The 19881-nt window shown below is 37.8% G+C and overlaps 1 protein-coding gene across 2 annotated transcripts; it reads left to right on the plus strand.

The window, feature by feature from the left end:
• Nucleotides 1–6440: 6440 nt before the first annotated feature.
• FAM174A (family with sequence similarity 174 member A) lies at nucleotides 6441–15628 on the plus strand. 2 transcript variants are annotated; one of them, XR_010785337.1, is made up of 4 exons: nucleotides 6441–6789; nucleotides 11446–11580; nucleotides 11685–11797; nucleotides 15069–15628. XR_010785337.1 is itself a non-coding variant. In XM_066569721.1 (3 exons), exons 1-3 carry the CDS (start codon nucleotides 6479–6481, stop codon nucleotides 15088–15090), a joined length of 468 nt encoding a protein of 155 aa, XP_066425818.1. In that variant the 5' UTR covers nucleotides 6441–6478; the 3' UTR covers nucleotides 15091–15628. The 2 variants fall into 2 exon arrangements, 1 of the variants encoding a protein (XP_066425818.1); XM_066569721.1 differs by lacking the exon at nucleotides 11685–11797.
• Nucleotides 15629–19881: the final 4253 nt, after the last annotated feature.

Raw genomic sequence — 19881 nt, forward strand, 5'->3', positions numbered from 1 at the left:
ATAGGGATGGAACTATACAAAACAGGGAAACAAATATACATCTAGCAAGCAAGGATACCTGTGGTATTCACATTCTCCAAACAGAGAGAGACAAAATTCTCTCTCCCAGGATTTTTCCTGAGGAAGGCAGTGAGGACCTCAGAGAAGAAGAGAAAACAATTCTTACCTTTATTCACTGATTCTATTGTTTTGCACATGTGGAATGTGTTATGGAGATTGTTTACCGAAAGTGATTTGGTTATTAGACACTGGTGAAAGTTGTTTTGATTCCTTGGCCAGTTGGGTCAAAGCTGTATTGTGACCATCTGCAGACGGTCACGGATTTTTCTTTAGTATGGTATAGTATTCTTTAGTATCTTTTTAGTACAGTATCCTTTTAGTATAGTATATCTTTGATATGTAATTTTGTATAGTATTAGTGTAATATAGTATAGCTTAATAAAGCATTTGTTCAGCCTTTCTGATCCATGGAGTCAAAGCACATTATTCCCTGGCTGGGGATCGCCTGTTTCTACAATAGATACCTGATAAATATGTAAACAATATGTGTAACAAAAAGCCTTACTTGCCTGTCTTTGATTACACAAGACTAGAAGAAAATGTTCCTTGTGTCCAGCAAGTTGTCTTAAAGAATGCATGCTTTCTAATACTTAAAACTGTGTTAGAAAGTTTCTCTCCAGATGTGTTCAGTACCAATATAAAATTATTCCTTCTTTGAAACCAATTAAAGTAGCTTGTCTGCCTTCAGCAACTAGTTGTTATAATAAAAGCAGACTCTATCTGGCAGCTCAATTTTACAAAAGCACAATAAAAAGAGAAACATTTATTGTTGATTCTTATTGTTCCCCTCCTTAAAATAAGAAAGCAGGGAATGCAAAAAAAAGTGCACTGCTTTTACTAGCAAGTTTCACCCCAAAATTCTATTCCAAAAGGAACACAAATTTATGCGTTAATAAATGTATGTTTATTATTTAAAATCTATGTTTATTATTTAAATATCTTAAAATAATAAATCTGAAATCTATGTTTATTATTTATTATCTTAAATCTATGTTTAGTATTTAAAATAAAAAGCATAAAGTTTTGGAGTTTTTTTTCAGTAGCATTTTTTTGCCCTCTCTCTTAAATTATTTCATGTTCTTGGGGCACAGGTAATTGATCCTGGCACTGTCAGAGCCCTTTGGTACCACAAGACCAAAAGATAATAGACAAACATGAAAAAATAATGTGAAATATTATGGGATTTCTTAGTGCCTTCAAGGCATTTTGGCAAAAACTTACACAGAAATATAATAAATTATTTTAATTATGATAAGCATTTAGTGTAGGAATACCATGACAATGACAGAATAGAATAGAATAGAATAGAATAGAATAGAATAGAATAGAATAGAATAGAATAGAATAGAATAGAATATAGTCCCTGGCTCTGTAACTGCACAGGTATAGGATGTGCCATTCCATATCTCCTCTGGGGCACATCTATGTGCAGCATCAGAATTCCATTCAAAACCTGGTTTTAGGCAGTATTTTTCAGCTTTCAAAGTATTCCTTATGTTCACATTGTAGATATCACTTTCATGTTCAAGAAATCATACTGTCTTTTTCACAAAGTTTTCTTTAAATAAAATAGCTCAATTCGTTTTGTGCAGAGCTAATGAAGACATTTCAAATAACAATTATGTAGACCTAAATAGCTTAGGCTATTTTTTTAAAGGCACCTGTCTAAGAAGGCACTCAGCTGCATTCTCAAAAGCAGTCAAGTACCAATCAAGCATAAATATAAAATGAATCACTTTTTCTTAGAAAAGTTTACAAAGTACAGTTGTAAATTTTTTGCAGAGCATATTGTGCAGTTTTGCAACAGTCTACAGCTAGTTTGCATATCATCAGGGGAAGAGTCATTAAACAGAAAATGATTTAACTGAGGTTTTTTAAATGATTACTCAAAAAGATTTCTGATCTCTGCAAGGGTAAGTATAGATATGTGAAAAATGCATATCATATGACTGGCTCTTCGCAAATATTAAAAGGAAATGTGCTGTGTTGTATTAATTTGTAGTACTCTATTAATCCTTTTAAAGTAGTGCGGTAAATATAGTTTTAGGCTGTAACCTAATATTAAAATAGAAACTATGTGATACTTTTTGTAACTAGCTCAAGGAATGGATAAGATAATAAAAAAATTCTTCACACAGAGATAACAGCAACAAGACCCTAAAATCCCAAAGAGAAGAATTATTGCCTCCTTATCAGGAAGAACCAGACTCCTTCCACCTCCTTCCTGACTGTGAGGAGCCAAACAATGATTTACAAGAGGAAGGGGGAAGAAGTTGAAAATAAACAGAAAAATCCCTAGTTCAAAAGGAATGTTTGCTTCATGTATGAGATATATGAATATACAACAGGCTGTGCTTTTTAACCCTTTGTTAGCAGGTATGCTTTTTGGAGGCTTAATGCCCAGGAAGTATCCAGACATCCTTAATTCTTTGCTTTTTTATTGTCCTTTATTGTCCTAACTCTGTCCATTGAGTTTGCTCATATCGCTCTAATTGTTATTACTATTTTTATAACCATTTTATTACTATTAAACTTTTAAAATTTTAAAACAAGTGATCGGCGTTTTTCACAAGATACATTTGGACAAAGACGTTCTCAGATAGCATAAATAATAGAGACTAGAACATGATTTAGAGACCTAAAGAACTGGATCGTTTCAGGGTTTAAGGGCATAATATGGCTTACAGGGGCAGCAGGCAGCATGGTCCTTGATAACCTCCTATCAGAGCAGAAAAGTGTGCTCATCTCTTATGTCTTCATTTCTCAAAATCACTGGAAAGTCATTCCACAAGGACTTCATAAAGGATGAAAACAAACAACTTGCGATTGAGAGTGGTGTTAGCAAACACCAAGGTTGTGGGTTTGATGCTCATACGGACCTTTCATTTAAGAACTGTACCTAATGATCCTTGTAGGCTCTTTCCAACACAGAATTTTCTATGATATAGACAGAATTATAGTGGTGAGAGAAAAGGAAATAAATGTGTTGCTCTTTGGTGCTACAAGAATCAGGAACCATAAAATGACATTTTAGTTCAACTAGCTAAACAAGAAAAGTGGAAAATATACAGAGCTAAGTGTCTTCCCCAAAGTACTGTTTCATTTTCTGATGAGAAGACCTCAGACATCCTTGACACTCAAATAATTGTGTAAAGTAATTTATGTGCTCTTCCAATTAATCTGGAAGGTCTGTTTGATGGAAGTAAAAAAAAAAAGAAGGCTCTTTTTACTTTTCTCAAAGGTGAAACTCAAGTAAGTTCCATTATTTTTAATGGGCAATGTAACTGTCTCAGGGTCTTTCACTGGCACTCAAATTCTTCCGTTTAGGTATAAGACAAAAAAGTTTCATATTCCTTTTGTAAGTGAAAAAGGTTCTACATTTTAACTCAGAATGGGGAACTATAACCCAAAGACACATGCTGTACACCATAATGATCAGAGAACATCACAATTTTTAAAAATTCTGTTTCCTGACTTTGTCTCTAACCAATAAGTTAGACAATTACTAATAGTCAGGTGTTGTGGTTTGTTCAGTTGGTATGTTCTGTTCCCCCCCACTTTTCTTTTGTAATGGTTCTGCCCAAGATCTCCTCCCCTCTCCAGTTATGTGTCAATTACCCAGCTCCTCCCTTGTTTCCCCGGTTACCATTGTATACCCTTCGAACCCCACCCCCAGCTGCCTGTCAGTCACCCAGCATTCCTGCCTCTTTCTCTAGAACCTTCTTACGAGGGTGTCGGGTGATTGGCCAAGGGGCTGGGGTCCCTCCCTTGGTCCACCGTTGTTGATTCTCCCTTTAAGTCAATCTTTTGTGTATCACTCCTCCCTGGATTCCCATTTGCTCCCAAGTTGTTACCACCCCTACCTCCCACTCCCTTTATAACATGATGTAATCACGGCCCTGGTGCTCTTCTGTTCTTGGCTGCCTTGGGATCCTAATAAACGTGAACCTGCCACCAACTGGAGAGTCCCCTCTTCCTTCCCATGGATCGGAGTTCCTGCACGGCCACGTCCTCTTTGAAGGCAGCACTGTCACCATAGTGTGGAGCGCTGACCTTAGGCGCTGTGCCCGACACACGAGTTTTGAGAGTGCCCCCTTGGCTGCAAGCGGTGCTGGCCAGCTTGCCAGGACGTTCACCATCGACCAACCAGCTTCAGTCGGGAATTCTAAAAATATCTAAAAATGATTGCTTATTTCTACACATAGCTTTGAAGTTAAGTCACACTTCATGAAAAAATTCTCTTATAGCTCTCTTGAAGCAATTTTTGCATTCAATTTTTTTGGATACAAGGGTTTTGTATTTATACCTGACTTGAATACTGAACAGATCTATGCATTTCAATTATTAAATAACCCCCAACCCTCCCCCACACTAAAGAAACAAACAAATATTCAAGGACTTCATTAATTCTTTTTGTTTCAAAATAAAGAACATAAATTGCTCTACTTTTTTAGTTTCTATCTGAAAACTCAAAGGCTATCTTAATCTGATTATTAAGAGCACTAGCTTCTGATTTGGGAAAAAAAAAACCTTCAAAAAACAACTTTCCCCACACAGCACTAAAACCCTTGGTTTTAAGGAAGGTAGTTTTGCCAAGAGGGCATTTTAAAACACTAATATTGCCCTGCCATAATTTTTACTGACCAAGGCAATCCTCTTTTCTTTTCCCCTAATGCTTTGCATCTGACATGCAGTTTACAACACTGTATGTCATGTATCATCCTAAGTGAGCAAACTCCAGCACTGTTAGACTTTACACAGTCCATGCATCAAGGACATTTCTATAGGACAATTTAACATCAGTGACTGTCTTTCTAAGAAGAATATTTCTTTTGAATGTAACACTTTCCTCTGTTGTATGTCCCTCTGCTGCAAATAAGTTGCTTGGACTTGTCAAGAGAAAATATATCTCATGGTAATTAATAGGATAGAAGCAGGGTGATATATATGGGCAGTGGGAGGACCTGAATCTGTCAAGCTCTGTTGAAGTCATAAACCTTGTAAAAAGCTGTCACAGAAGCTTATTCACATGTTCCATCCCTACAGCACCTTCAGCAAAATCTGTTGTTCATATAAACTGAAACATTATTCCCATTAAAGGCCTGCCATTTTTCAAGGGGGAGACACGTGATAGTTTAATGTCTCACATGCTACTTAAATCAGTTTTACAGTTTCCAAATTCACACTAATTGTGTGACACAAGACCTTGAATCTGTTTTCTCAGTTAATGCAACGTTAAACTTGTTAATTTGTTAGTAAGTTAACTAATCACTATTTTCACAGTATCTATATGTCATTTTATATGACCCAATATAATTGATACACTGTTAAGTTTAAGGCCACTGGGATAATGACTCTGCTTCTGAACAAAATCTGGTTGTTGCCCGTTACTTCAACTGCAGATATATATCTGCACAAGGCTTCTTTGCTACTCTGGCACTTTATACATTCCCTTCCACAGAGTGACAAATGTCAAAGAGCTGACCACCAATATGGAGTTCTCATTCTGTAGGCACACTATACCCCTGAAATCTTTGCGGAAGTATACAGTAACAAACCAACCAACCAACCAACCAACCAACCAAACCAATAAAATAATCTTATAATGCATTCTAGCAGCTAAAGGATTCTATTCTATTGGGACAGCGTTTAGTTGAGGAACAATGAGACACAAGAGGAATAAAATTCATGGAGAGTTACTCTGTAGCATTACCCTAAGTCAGGGTCTTGTCATCCATGTTCATTGGCTTTGTAATACAGACTGCTCCATCACCTTCAGTTGTGGTCCGTCTAAACCTTTCCTGATCTTTCCACCACTGAACCACAGCTGAAGCAAAAATTAGAGTTTTCAGGACACTTTCCAAACCACTCTTTTGCTTGATTGTTGAGGAATGTGTCTGCTGCAGGTAGCTCGGTAGCATCGGAGGACCAGGTCCTGCACCGTCAACAAACAAGACATCTGAGACTGCTGTGGGAAATCCAGTCTGATTGCGTGAGTGGGGTATGTTGGGAGATAAGCGAGGACACATCGGGTCACTGGAGCCGCCCGTCTGAAGGCGGCATTGGGAAGTGGCTGCCAGTGAGTCTCATAAATGGTCACACTGGGAAGTTTCTTTAACATTTCTGCTTTCACTAAAGTCAGTTATAAAATTTCGGTTCTTTTGTACATAGAATCAGGCTAAAACAGAGGACTGGTTAAAAAAAAAAAAACTATCCCGCCTTAAATTTGTTACATTCGAAGTAGCCCCTCACTCGCGCCCAAGCGCTACTGACTATCCAGAGAAAAACGGGGGAGGCCCACGAAAGAAATGTGGCGACACGGAGAGGGAGTGGAGAAGCTTCCGCTTCCGGCGGCCTCTCTGACGGCGGCGGGGCCCAGCCGCACTGCGCGGCCGTACTAGGCGGGAGGCAGGGGGAGATGCGGTCGCCGGCGCTGCCGCGGCTCTTGGTGGGGCCGCTGCTGGTGTTGCTGGTGCTGCTGGAGGCCGCCCGCTGCGCGGAGGCTGCGGCCCCTCGCCCTCGGGACGCCGCCACCGCTTCCCCACGCCCAACGGAGGCCGCCGGCGGGGCCTCCACGCGGAGCAGCAGCAACAGTAGTAGCAGCAGCAGCCGCCTGACCGAGGTGTCGGCGCCGCCCGAGCAGGGCCAGCCCATGACCCAGCGCGCCCTGTCTGTGCTGGTTCTGGCCAGCGCCGCCCTCATCGTCTACTTCGTGATCCGGACCGTGCGGTGAGGGCGGTGAGCGGGCGTGTGGGTGCGGGGGCCGCCGTTACGCGGCCGGGCCTGCGGAGCGTGTCGGCCCCGCGCCTCCTGAGGTGCCGGTCAGTAGCGCCCGACTGCACTGGGAAGCTCCCGGTACCGCCTCCCCGGTGTGGGCGGGGAGCAGCTCGGTCTGCTCCGGCCACGTCACCGAGAATCGCGCATCATTGTTGGACCTTTCCCGTCTCCGTCCTGTGCCCTCCGGGTGGACTTGTCACTGCTGGCATCCATCAGCCCACATGAATTTATTTTGTTTGTTCTTAGAGTGATTTTTGACCAGTTTGCAAACTTCTGTATCGCTAAACTACCAAAGTTGTCCTCCCCTACTTTGTCAGTAAACATTTTTCTTCTAGGCTTTCTTTCACAGTTAAATTAACCTATTTTGTGTCTTTTAAAGAAAGCTTATGAATCTTGCTACCACTTAGCTGCCTTTCCATTTCTCATGGAAAATACTCTCCACGTAGCTTGATGTGATTTGCACAGTGTTTGTCCCTGTATTTTTTTTGTCCTGGTAGTTTAACTTCTCTCTCTCATGCTTTAATAACTTGAATTCTTCAGAGCAATGCCCAAATGTATGATTATGCATAAAGCACCTCAGTTATGGAGCAAGTTCTCCATGTACTTTTCATTACATTTAGATATATCCATTGTGTCTAATATCTGCATCATTTAGTTTAGAAAGGCAGTTGAAGGACTGTTTTGTGTATGTCATGTACTAAGATACGCAGTCCAAGTAAACTAGGATATTTTGATTGTTCCATGCATCTTGCAAATCACTCTTGAAAAGCCTTGAGGGCACTTACCGGTGTTAGTGTGTCTTGTAACACCAGCCTGTTGGATTTGGAGATGTGAGTAGTACTATGGAAAGGCCAAATATATAAATACATAAAAGTCTGTCATTGCAGGAGCTGGAGAGGAAAATGATCATCTATTGCCATTATTTTCTGGATAAGTGGTAGTTACTTGATATTCTGGTTTTGACAGTAGGATGCTGTTCTGCATTTGCAACTGGAGTGCTGCCTTCTAGGGTACTACTGTAAACTGGAAGCTTTACTTTATTAACATTATTCTGTAATTCTGTGGCATCTTGCTTCTGAACTTTGGAATAGGTAAAGTGTATGTTTTTGAATTTGAACTTGTAGCTGAAATGTTCTTGCAGTGGTTGTATAAGAAATACAAGGATTAAGTGCAAATGACCCATTTTTTTGGATAGGTTTCCTTGGCATGAAGACAGATCTTGTTGTAAGACATAAAAACTTTTTGCAAACTTTCTATCAAGCTGCCAGCCCAGTGGATGAAGGGAAGAAAGTGAGTGTAGCGTTTCTGGATTCTAGTAAGGCTTTTGGTGCTGTTCTTCACAGTATCCTTCTGGACAAGTTCTGCAGCTGTGGGGTGAGTAAATTTGTGGTGCACTGGTAGAAGAGACAGTTGAATGACAGGGCTCATAGGGTTGTAGTGAGGAGGAGTGCATCAGGCTGGTGCCCAGTTACCAGTGTAGCTCCTCAGGGCTCAGTTCTAGGGCGAGCTTTGCTCAGTGCTCTTATCTGGAGACAGGAGTTGAATTGGCCATTAGCAACTTTGCGGATGACACCAAACTGGGAGGTGCAGTAGGCTCTTGCAAGGTGGGAGAGGCCTTGCATAGGGATCTAGATAGATTGGCGCATTGGGCAATCACCAGTGGCAGGACGTATAAAAAGAACAAACACAGGACACTAGTTTTATGTGGGAGAGAAGCAGCTGCAGAGCAGCCATGCATAGAGGGATCTCAGGGTGCTGGTTGACAGCAAGCTCAGTATGAGCCAACATGTGCCCTGGCAGCCAAGAGGACAACTTCACCCTTAGGTGGTTCTCAGAAAGCACAGCCAAACAATCAAGAGAGGAGATTGTCCAACTTTATTCAACATTGTCATGGCCGCCTTGTGAGTAACAGTGTGCAGTAAGAAGCACACTAAAGCACATGAATACAACCAGACTGGGGAACCAAGCTGATTGAAGAGTTGGAAGGCCTGTCCTGTTGAGGAGCGGCTGAGAATTGAGTTGGTCTGCTTTGGAGTAGAAAAGGCCTGAGGGGTAACCTCATTGCTCCCTGAGGTTCCATTGGTCCCTGAGGAAGGAGATGCTTATCCCTTCTTGCTGAGATCCAGCTATAGGATGCATGGGAATGATTCATAGTTGGACCAAGAGAGGTATAAATTGGACGTTAGGAAGCATTTTTTTACTGGCAGGGTGGTCAGTGACCGGAACAAGCTTCTTAGAAAGGGGATGGATCAGTGTTTAAGATGCATTTGGACAATACCCATGGTATCATGCTTTAAATTTTGGGTTGATCAGGCAGTTGACTTGATAGTAATTGTAGGTCCCTTCCAACTGAACAGATGACAGTCACAGAGTAGAAGGTCTTTTGTTAACACTCAGGACATTGCTTTAGAGTCATGGCTGTGAGCATACATGCATGTTGCATAAGCATCTCCAGTATTCCTGTTGCTGTAGTTTTTAAACTACTTCTTAGATAGAGAAGGGTTTGAGTCTCAAGTAATTAGTGTATCTCTTTTCAACAGGATTTGCTTGAATCTAAAATCTGTGCCAGCTTTGTGATAAGTTTTATTTGCATTTTCTGCAAATAAAATGTTTCTAGACATTTGCTACGATTGTCTTAGGTCACTCTAAAATCACAGTAGCTACTCACTTTCCATTTTAACCCATTAAGGGAAAAAAGTAAAATGTAAAGTGAGATCGACAGAAATACTGAGTAGCATGTACTACCTCTTCCTAATTTCTTTTTTTGTGTGTGTGTTTAAAATAGTTTCTTATCTGCTAGGATATCCACAATGCTTGTCCTAGTTCCAATTGCTTAACTTCTACTTTAGTGAAAACCAAAAGGCACAATATATAAGGAACAACTCTATTTTTCATCATACTGTCATCTCAAAAGTTTTAGAATTTTATTCTACTTGGTGCTTTGTAGTGTACAACTTCTTTCTATGTTGAGGAATAAAGAACAGATGAAATAAATGAAGAACATGGAAGGGACTTTGTCTCGAACTGAAAGGTGAAATTTTTGGTTTTGGTAGTAGTCAACTTTAAATGAAAAAGCTGGGTATTTTGTTCTGGTCTAAAGCAGTTAAATGCCTGGGATAACGGTTGCTGCATTTTCATGTCAATTGAGAGTGGAGGAAATGGCCATGTTGATTATTTCTTATAACATTAGAAATTTGGGAACTTTGAAGAATGGTATGTACTTTATCTCTTTCCCATTCTTACAAGGTTACAATTACTTCTCAGTTCCAAAAGGAGATATATTTTATACTTTGGAGTATAGTGAAAAGACTGAATGCTGTTGTGTGTTCTTTCAAGGTAGGTGTTTAAACAAATTGTGTAAGTACACTGGAGTTTCAGGACAGGATTGGAAGCTGAGAATCTCAGTATTGTATTTGATATCTCTTACAAGATAGGTAAAATGGTGCCTAAATGTGGGACAGAGAAGTCACTATGCACAGTATACAATAATATAATGTATTATATGTAGTATTACAACAATACTATAATATTGTAATATATTAGTAATTTTTTTATATTCGCTTAGAAATACTCTATGTTGAAGTTCCTGAATGTTGTAAACATGTTTGGTAGGCACCTAGCTTGGGGTTGCAGATTCTGGATTTTCTAAATGTTACCTGTTACCACCTTTGTATTTAGCACTAAGTACCTAGACACAAATTATTTCCCTTTTTTTTAGTCCTATAGCTTTCATGTAGTTGTTAGCCAGTTACTGAAAAGGACTCTGTCAGCATTCTGTAAACAGATGTCTTTGCACAGTGTTTGGTGAGTGGCTACTGGTCTGAGTTCCAGAACTTGAGCAAGGCTTGTTCCATGAGTTAAAGAGTAGTTCTTGAAAGTCAAATGGTATGGTTCATTGTGTGGCTGATGCACATGGGACCCAGGCCCATGCAGCAAAACTGTGGAGAGTGAGAAAAGCAGATGCACAGAGTCTGCTTGTCTATGATAAGCACTGTGCCTTAATCCTGAAACATGAGTTACTGCCTCGTCCTTCCATACTTTGTGAAGCAGACAAGACATTGACTCTACAAGATCTGTCTTATTTAAAGTGTAATTATAGACAATTTTTAAAACTTGATATCTATAAAAAACTTCACAAATTATAATAAAAATTTCTAGTGTCAGCCATTACTTGTGTTACAAGTTATAGCTTTGCTGTATAGCTGTGTTTGGTTTCTACCTGATTTTATCTGCTATTATTTACCGGTGTGTAAGACACATAGAGAATATGTAGCAAGGCATTTTTTTTCTTAGTAGAAGTATGTTTGAAGTATGCTTTTGCATATTTTTTTATGTGGCTCTTATATTTAGATGCTAAGTGCCATTTTATATTCACTACATTAATCCTGTACAAAACTACAGATGACACTCTTAGTGGTCTTAATAATTTCATGTAAACTGTTGACACTTAAAATTGTCTGACCTCTGAATTTCATAGAGCTAAGAGTCTACGCTTATCATAGGTTTTAGAAAACTTACACTAATTATCAATATAACAGTATTTTACATTATTGGATCAGAAAGTAGCAAAAGATTTACATTACTTGAATGTTCTAAAATACTTTTCAGGCTCAGAAGGCAAAATAGAAAAACCCGAAGATACGGAGTTTTGGATATGAACATAGAAAACATGGAGCTGACCCCATTAGAACAAGATGATGATGATGATGATACAACACTATTCGATGCCAGCCATCCTCGAAGGTTTGTATTTAGAACCTGAATGTACTTCTAGCCGTAGAAGTGAAGGTATGTGGGTGATGAGCAGTTTCTCTGAGAAAGCTCACTACTGTGTTTCATATGCATAGTTGGAGAAGGGATGTCAAGATGACTTGAATTTTAAATGGGCAAGAATTTAGTGGGCAAGAAGATAAACACCATTTGTCTTCAACATGTGAGTTCCAGAGAAATGAAGAGGAAGGTAGGATATTTTTGTTACAAATAGTGTCATTGAAGTTAATGTTAAGTCAACAACTAGCTTTTATCTTTCTCTTTTCTTTTTTTTTTCCCTAATTTAAATGCTCCTCAGTTTTTCCTGTGTATTTTCACCTATGAGTTGTGCTTCAAGCAGCTTTGCTTCATTATGCTTTCTTATGGCTAAAGTAGTCAGCAGTTAGTTGATGATGATCCTGCACCAGATTTTACATTTGGTACTGCTGCACTGAAAGATTCATATTCTTAAGCTATTCTCGGAAACTTTGTAGATACAGGAAAATTTTGTTGCATTTTGTTTGAACTTCCAAACCCAAATTTTTTTTGAACATTCATTCTGTTTCCTTAGTGTCCTTAAACATGATAAATTAAAATTTAAATTTATGCAATTTATACTTAAATTTTTCCCTTATTGAGTAATGCCATCACATTATATGTGTGAAGATGCAGTAAAAATAATTGATGGGATTGTCATAGTTCATAGTAAGGGCTACTTGACTATTGTCAAGTATCAGAAGAGATCAGGTGAGTTCTTCCAGTCACAGCAAGTAATTGATTCACACTGCTTAATGTGGAATCGGATTCAAATCTCAGGCAAGTTTGATAAATGCAATACATGATGTCTCGAATTAAAAGTATTGGAGTAGTAAGTCAGGTGTTCTACAGTTTATCAGGAGGAAATTTGCATGCAGTTCTGGCACTTGAAGAGAAATGTTCAGTCTTCTTTAACTTTGTCGCCTTAATGGGAATCTTTCTGATTTAATTTTTTTCATAAGTCGAAGCCTCTCCTGTTTTTTTCTCTCCCATACAATAGATTAAAATAGCTAGAGTATCTAGTGATTTTAATGCTAGTACTTAGCATTCCTCTGCATTTTAGAATTATGTGACATTAACCATTACCCTTTGGTACTAGTCTTGTTCCAGTACATATATATATATATGTATGTATACACACACACATATGTAAAATATAATAGGTAATTGTCACATTATATCCAAGAATTCCCTCAATGTCTTCCTTAAATCTTTTAGCTTCTGTTGTAATTCAGCATACTTGTTAACGTTAAGGTATTTGATGACAAGTTAAGGTGATACTCTTTATAAATGCTTATTTACAAGAGTATCAACTATATTTTTTAGCAGGAAGTAAAATGATAATCTAGGTAGTCATCATTAACAAACAGTATTACACAATTATAACTTTCAGAGGGCCTATTTCTGATTTTTCTGCCTTCCTGTTTCCCTAAACACTTCATTTTGAAGGAGAAGAAAAATTTGTTGAAGTACTTCATAGTAAAAATATCTAAACTGTTGTTTCAATAGTGCTCTGAAAGTTTGTGCCTAAATTATTGCAGTTCTTGTTTTGATACTGGGAACTCAGGAAAACAAGAACTTCAGTTAGATTTAGTGAAGATGGTGAATTTTCTCTTTTTTTTTATATTGATATCTTCCTGTGTTCTCTTTTATGGGGAGAAGCTCGAAATTTTAAGAGCTACTTTTTCTTTGAAATAGTGTTCATGAGTAGGATGAAAGCAGTGCTGAACAATGTGAATTTACTCCACAAATCTCTGTAGAGCAGCTTGATAAAATGGTGTCCAAACTTTGCAAAGATACATCCATCATTGCTGGGAGGATAGTTTGAAAACTAGAGTACTTGAATTATTTTATTTTTTTAATCTTGATTGGGAAAGGACCTTATAAAGTTAATTTATTACACCCTTGTTTCAACTTGTTTGCATCTGAACTGAAGCTTAGTAATCAGTCGTCACATTACTGCTTAAGCACAATGGCCAAAGGGAATACAAAATGCCTAAGTAAGCAAAGACAACTTGATGCTGAGGACAACATCATGAAAATGATACTCACATATTCTTGGGAGATGTCATTACACTTTGTTCTGACATTTATAGTAATACAGAGGTATGGTTGATTGGGTTTTTTTAAGGTAGCTTAAATATATATAGTCAGGCCTGGAACCTGGGAACAAGGAAGAGAGGCTTTTAGTAAACAAAACTTTTTTGAGTTTAGTGCTTTGTTAAGTAAAGAACAGTTGCAGTTTTACTTTACATAGACTCAACAGTTGAGCTGATTTAGTGCTTAAGTTTATTTCCCTTGCAACTTATAACGGAAGGCACCAAAAAACAAAGCAGTTACAGGAAATTCTTATCTCCATGTTAATTTATATTTGTTAGTGACATCAAAGTAGTCAAGTTTTGGTGTTTATATATAAAAGTATTGTTTTATATATAAAAGATGTCTTTTTTCCTAATTTCTTTGTGACCTGTTAAAAGACTGTACTGGCACCCAGTCTGCTTTCATTTTTCTTGCTTGAAAATATTAAGCTTTTTTTAAGGTAATACTCTACAAAATAGTATGCCTATATTAGAAGTCCCTGTAGGCTTATTTTGGGTTAGCTGTTAACGTTAGACCCTTTGCAGGACTAGGTAGAGAAACTGGCTTCTCTCCTAAAATCACCATGGTAATGTTAGTATACTAATGTTAGTATACTCGTGTCCAGGTACATTACTGCTTTCAAGGGTTGCTGTTTTCTTTCAGAGCTGTATGAAAAAAGGTCCCCAATGCCCTCAGGTGTAACATAGACACAATTTAAGTGTACTCCCACTATCATCATCATCCATGTTACTAGTCTCTGTGCTGCTGCTGTTTGGGACAGTTTACCAAAACAGTAGGTTTTAGCCAGTTTGCTCAATAGCTTACTATTAAATGCCCTAGTATGAAATTCTAGCCTTTGGTCTCTCGAATACAACTTTACATACGTGCTAATGGAGGAACAGTATACTGTTATCACATCTTTGTTTTTCAAAATTATATCACACTACTAGTTTACAATCCTCATTGAATGACTTCACATAGAACCTACTTGCTCAGTGCTGCAAGGCACAAGAAGAGGAATTTACTCAATTTATTTATAGTATTCCATAACTGAAATGCTACTAAGACTTGCCAGAGTTTCAGTGGGAACTCAGGAGCCTTGAGGGTTCAAAAATATATTCATCATGGTAAATCCCTTTTTATTTTTGTAAATGAGTTTTCTCTCTATTTGGAAAGGTTAAATGAATGCAGGTTTATGGTACTTCGCTTCACAGTAATATGGTAACTATGAGTTTTTCCAGTCAAATTTAATAATAGAATGTCATGTCTCTCTGGGTTCTTTCATAATGTGTCATCTTTAAAAATGTAGGCGAAATTCACCTTGAAACAGGGCATTCAGATTAATGCATCTGTTTCTTCTATTGTAGAGAAGTACGTGCCTTTCAATGAAAGAACTTAATCTTAGAACCAGAGAAGGAGACTGCTTCATGGGAGAAATAAGAAGCAAGAGTGTATGCAAGTGGGGGGGAACTAATTTAATTTGTGTATTTTATGGCGTCCTTAATATCTTGCAATAAGTAATGTATCAATTTGTTGTATCTTTTTGTATATAGAGATTCTCAATATATAGCCTATGGGGAGAGAGTACTAACTGTGATAAGATAAAAACCTATTTAAAATGGAGATTACTTGTAAAACAGGGTATTTTTTGCTTGTTAGAAGTCTTGTATGCCATTAAGCGTGGTATACACTTTTTTTCTACAGTAACCTGGAATGTTAATATTTTCTTCTGATATTAAATTGTAAGTAAATAAAGCCACCGTGGAACTTCTCAGAATTGTTAGAACATGATTTTAATTGAGAAGATGATTTATTGTTTACCAATAAAAAGCCAAACCACTGCGTTCTGTGTTGAGAATTTAAACAAATGAATTAACATGTTTTGTTCATGTAAACTTCAGTGAAAAATAAAATGTGTTTACAGTGCTCCTAGCATTTAGTGTGATGCTCCAACACTATACAATTTAAGGATACTTGGGATATTAATATAATTATGTAAAACATGGTATTGCAACATCTTCTTGCTGTTGAGACTCCTGATTGCAACTGTTGAGTTAATTTTTTGTGAGATCTGTCTTCAACTTGTGTGAACAGATGTGGCTCAGTGACTTTAGGATCTTGCTGTGTGATGTCAGTATTCAGACCTGTAGTGAAGCAGAGATAAGCCTTTGGGAAAATTCTAAATATTCTGTAACTCTAAAATGAAACACTGACATCAGAAGCAGCTGTTACTGAAATGTGGGGTAGTACTTTCATTAATGTAGTCGACATAGAGCAGTTATGTTTAGTTTTTGGCTAGTGCCATAAAAATTAGAACAGTCTTTAAGACCTGGAAGATACACTTTTTTAAATGTGTTGCAGTTTCCACCATAATCTTAATAATGTAGACAAAATGTTCAAATTCTAGTTTAGAATTAATGTGTAATTTTTTGCTAATTCCTTATATATTTCAAGGCATAAGCTTTCTACAGCAGTATTGGTGGGTGTGACAATGTATCCTAAAAGTGCCTGAGTTATGGGTTACAGAGAAAGAGGAATAATTTTTCCTGATTCTTCACCCGTTTGGTATTTGAACAAAATTGGAGTACTTTTCTTTGACGTCATTTCAACAGTGATAGGGTGGGAAGGGAGTCTGCTGTAGATTTTCTTTATTTCTGCCAGCTGATCTGTTATATTGAAACCTTACTGCACTAATAATAGTTCAGATGAGGTCAAATCAGCCTCCCAAGATAATTTTCACCTACAGCTGCCCACATGCCACATACAGCTAGGAAATAGATTGTATTTATAATAAATGTAAGTTTTTATTTTGCTTCCTGATGTACCTAACTTTTTCTGCTTATATGTAAAGATAAAACTGAAATGGAAATACAACACTAATTCTTGGAACTGCTTAGTTGAGGAATTTGGAGACATAGTAAAGAATAACTTGGTTGTAGACTGCAGGTAAGAGAACCGTAAATGATAGAAGGCAAAGTATGCTGTTTCCATATATAGAGGGGAACATCAACGTTAAACTACACATAATTGAAATCTTTCAGAAGTATAGACTGTCTTCCTGACATCCTAGAATTCAAACCTGTAGCATCTTTATAGGCTTTGAGCCACTCTGAAGAGGTGTTATCCTTTATGCACAGATACTGGAACTGTTTAAGCAAGTTAAAATCATTGGAAATGCAATCAATCTTTAAACTCTTCTTTATGTCCAGGTGAACCTTGATGTTTTCCTGCAGAAAAAAATAAAATGGAGCAGATTATTTATGTTTCCAAACAAATTTTCTGATGGAAATATAAAACCAGCCACAAATTTTCTCAAAAATTTTATATAGGCTTCTTTCACCCATGCCTCCAAGATTATGAGGCTCTATTTACAGGAAAACTATCTGTAAAGCAATCATACGACTGGTATTAAGTTTTAGAACAGTTTTGATTTCTGATATGTCCAATACCATGTGGTTGATGGAGCAAGCTTCCTTGGCCTTACTCAGCTTGTATCTAATTTAAGTAGCTGAATTGGTTCTCATTGCATTTGCAGACACTCATTAGAAAATAATAATGGTTTTGTATATGGTGGTCTTAACTGTTGGAAATTGCAGCTGTGAGTTATGTACAGCCGTTGTTGATAGGTGTAACACCATCAGTACCATTTCCAACTACTTCTGAAAAACTGTTCTTAGAGCTGTTCTAACATACTTTCAAAAATTTGGAAAAGAATATGCCACCACAGAGGCCAGTAACTGACCCATACATTAACTGAACTGAAGTTTATTTCAAGCTTTTTTATCACTTAAAAAAATAAAGACAAGTAATTGTGAAATGTGTAACTAAGTAGCTGTGTATGGAAAAGTTTATCTCCATTTGAATTAAATATTAATAGGCTAGTAAAAAATGTGAGGTGATCTGCTGATGTAAAACTCCTTGAAGATAGAAGATAGCCCAAGTTTAATGAGAAATAAACTGGGAGAGAGGCTAGATTTCTTTTATAACTTGAATTTCTGAAGACAGAAGATGGAATGTGGAGAAGAATCTTGGAAGATTGAAAAAAGAATAGTGTTTAAAGATACTTTTACAAGTTTTACAGTATTAAGGCTATCACAGCATATCTATTACTGTATGTTAGGGCTTTGTGACTTTTTTCCTTCACTACTGTAATTTGAGGCACAGCTTGTACAAGAATATGTAGTTCCTGATCAAGTCTGAATATATTAGTTCAGTGCATTGATAGGATAATGGAGCAGGCACCCTGTGATACCATGAAGGGGTCCAAGCATGAGAAATCCATGTGACTGAAGAGGCAGAAAACATTTTTATTTTTTGTGTTGACCAGTAAGAGCCAGGAGCAATCTTTTAATATGTAAGCCAGCTGAAAAACTTCAGTCTCAATAGACCCAGTATGAGTGGACTGCTTCATAGTTTCAGAATAGACCTCTGTTTGATACAGGTATCTTGTTTCATGGTACTACTGATGATGGTATTTCAAACTGTTAACTGTTAAACCTCTGCAGAATTGATCCAATGCTCTGGGGTGGTGTCCTCTGACGAGATTTTTGTGTGATTTTTCTCTGGCAGCCAGTAGCCTTTCCTTGAGGGACTTCAACCCCAGGGAGGAGTGACCCATACTGCAGCAGTTTGGGGAGGGCCAGCTGTGTCCTGGGATGCATCTGGGCAAGGGCAAGGGAGGGGCTTGTCCCACTCTGCTCTGTTTTGAGCACCATAATATGAGAAGGACAAGGAACTGCTGCTTTGTTCATCTTGGAAAAGAGAAGGCAGCGGGCTAGAGGGGCAGCAGAATGGGAGATGCTGATGTCTCTCCTGACCAGTGAAAGGGCAGATGGGATGGGAATGAGGTTGCATCCAGCGCAATTCAGGTTGGACGTTGGTGTAGTCTGAGTTCAAAAGTTATGCCAGTTCCTTTTGATACCTATTTGTATCAATCTAGGTATATGAGCACTTTGTTTATCAATTTTCTTTCCTAAGCTTCATCTTGTTTAATAGAAACAAACGTTCATTCATATTAGCTTCAGAAAATTTGGTCCATAAAGACAGAGGGTGAAAAAGTACACATTCTTACCCAAGCATTTAATTGTTCATATTTTAAAGAAAAGTTAGTTTCAGTTCACCAGCTGACTGGATCATGCATTGTATAAAGAAATACTCATTTTTAAGAAACAAATTCTTTATTATTCCACAGTTTTTTCTTAAAAAAAGAAAATAAATCCAGCCAAAAGCCTGTAGGTAAGGTAAATGGCATTTATGAAGAATCTTAAAGAAACTTCTTCAAGAGATTACATTATTGAAAGGTCTAATTGCCGTATTTTGAACCTTGGGAGATTTCATGCGGAATATGTTTGCACTGGTATTACTCCTTTTACCTGCCTTGGCCATTGTCCAGAAAGAGATGTGTGACTCTGTAGATTTCTATTCAGACCAAACACAGTCATTTTTATTCTGTGCTCAGATAGAGTCCAAAGGCCTCTCATCTTTCTAAACAGAAAACACAGTTTTTCAAAGATAAAGTTTTACAAATTAAACCTGCTGAATCAAAGCAGACATATACATCAGCATTTTTGTGATGTTTCTGAGAGTTAATAGTACACTTGTAGTAAGAAGATTGCTCAGATAGGTGGTGAAATTTAATTAAAAGTTTAACTGTCCATTCTATCAGATCTTTAATTTTGCCTTTCCTGATAGGAAATCTAAATCTTGCTTCTAGTAATTTTAAGCCTATTGCACTGAAACTACAGTGAATGGTAAAAACAGCTTTGTTCTATTGCAGATCTGCCACTTCTTTCAAGATCATTATATTGATCCATCTTGTCTGAACAAGACACCTTGAGTTTCTTTCCTCTTCTATTCGTTTTGCATTGGTTTTTGGTAGGAGGGGGTGCTACAGTGGTGGCTCCTGTGAGAAACTGCTAGAAGCTTCCATCACGTTCAGCAGAGCCAATCCCTGATATCTACAAAGATAAACATGCTGGCCAAGCCTGGGCCAGTTAGAAATGGTGGTAATGCCTCTGTGATAACACATTTAAGAAGAAAGATAAACAAAAAATTGTTGAACAGTTTTAATTCCAGCCAGAGGAGAGCAGGATGAGAACATGTGAGAAGAGCAACTATGCAGACCATAAGGTCAGTGGAAAAGGAGATGGAGGAGATGCACCAGGTGCTGGAGCTGAGATT

Source organism: Molothrus aeneus, chromosome Z (genome assembly GCF_037042795.1).
Source record: "Molothrus aeneus isolate 106 chromosome Z, BPBGC_Maene_1.0, whole genome shotgun sequence".
Taxonomy (NCBI): Eukaryota; Metazoa; Chordata; class Aves; order Passeriformes; family Icteridae; genus Molothrus; species Molothrus aeneus.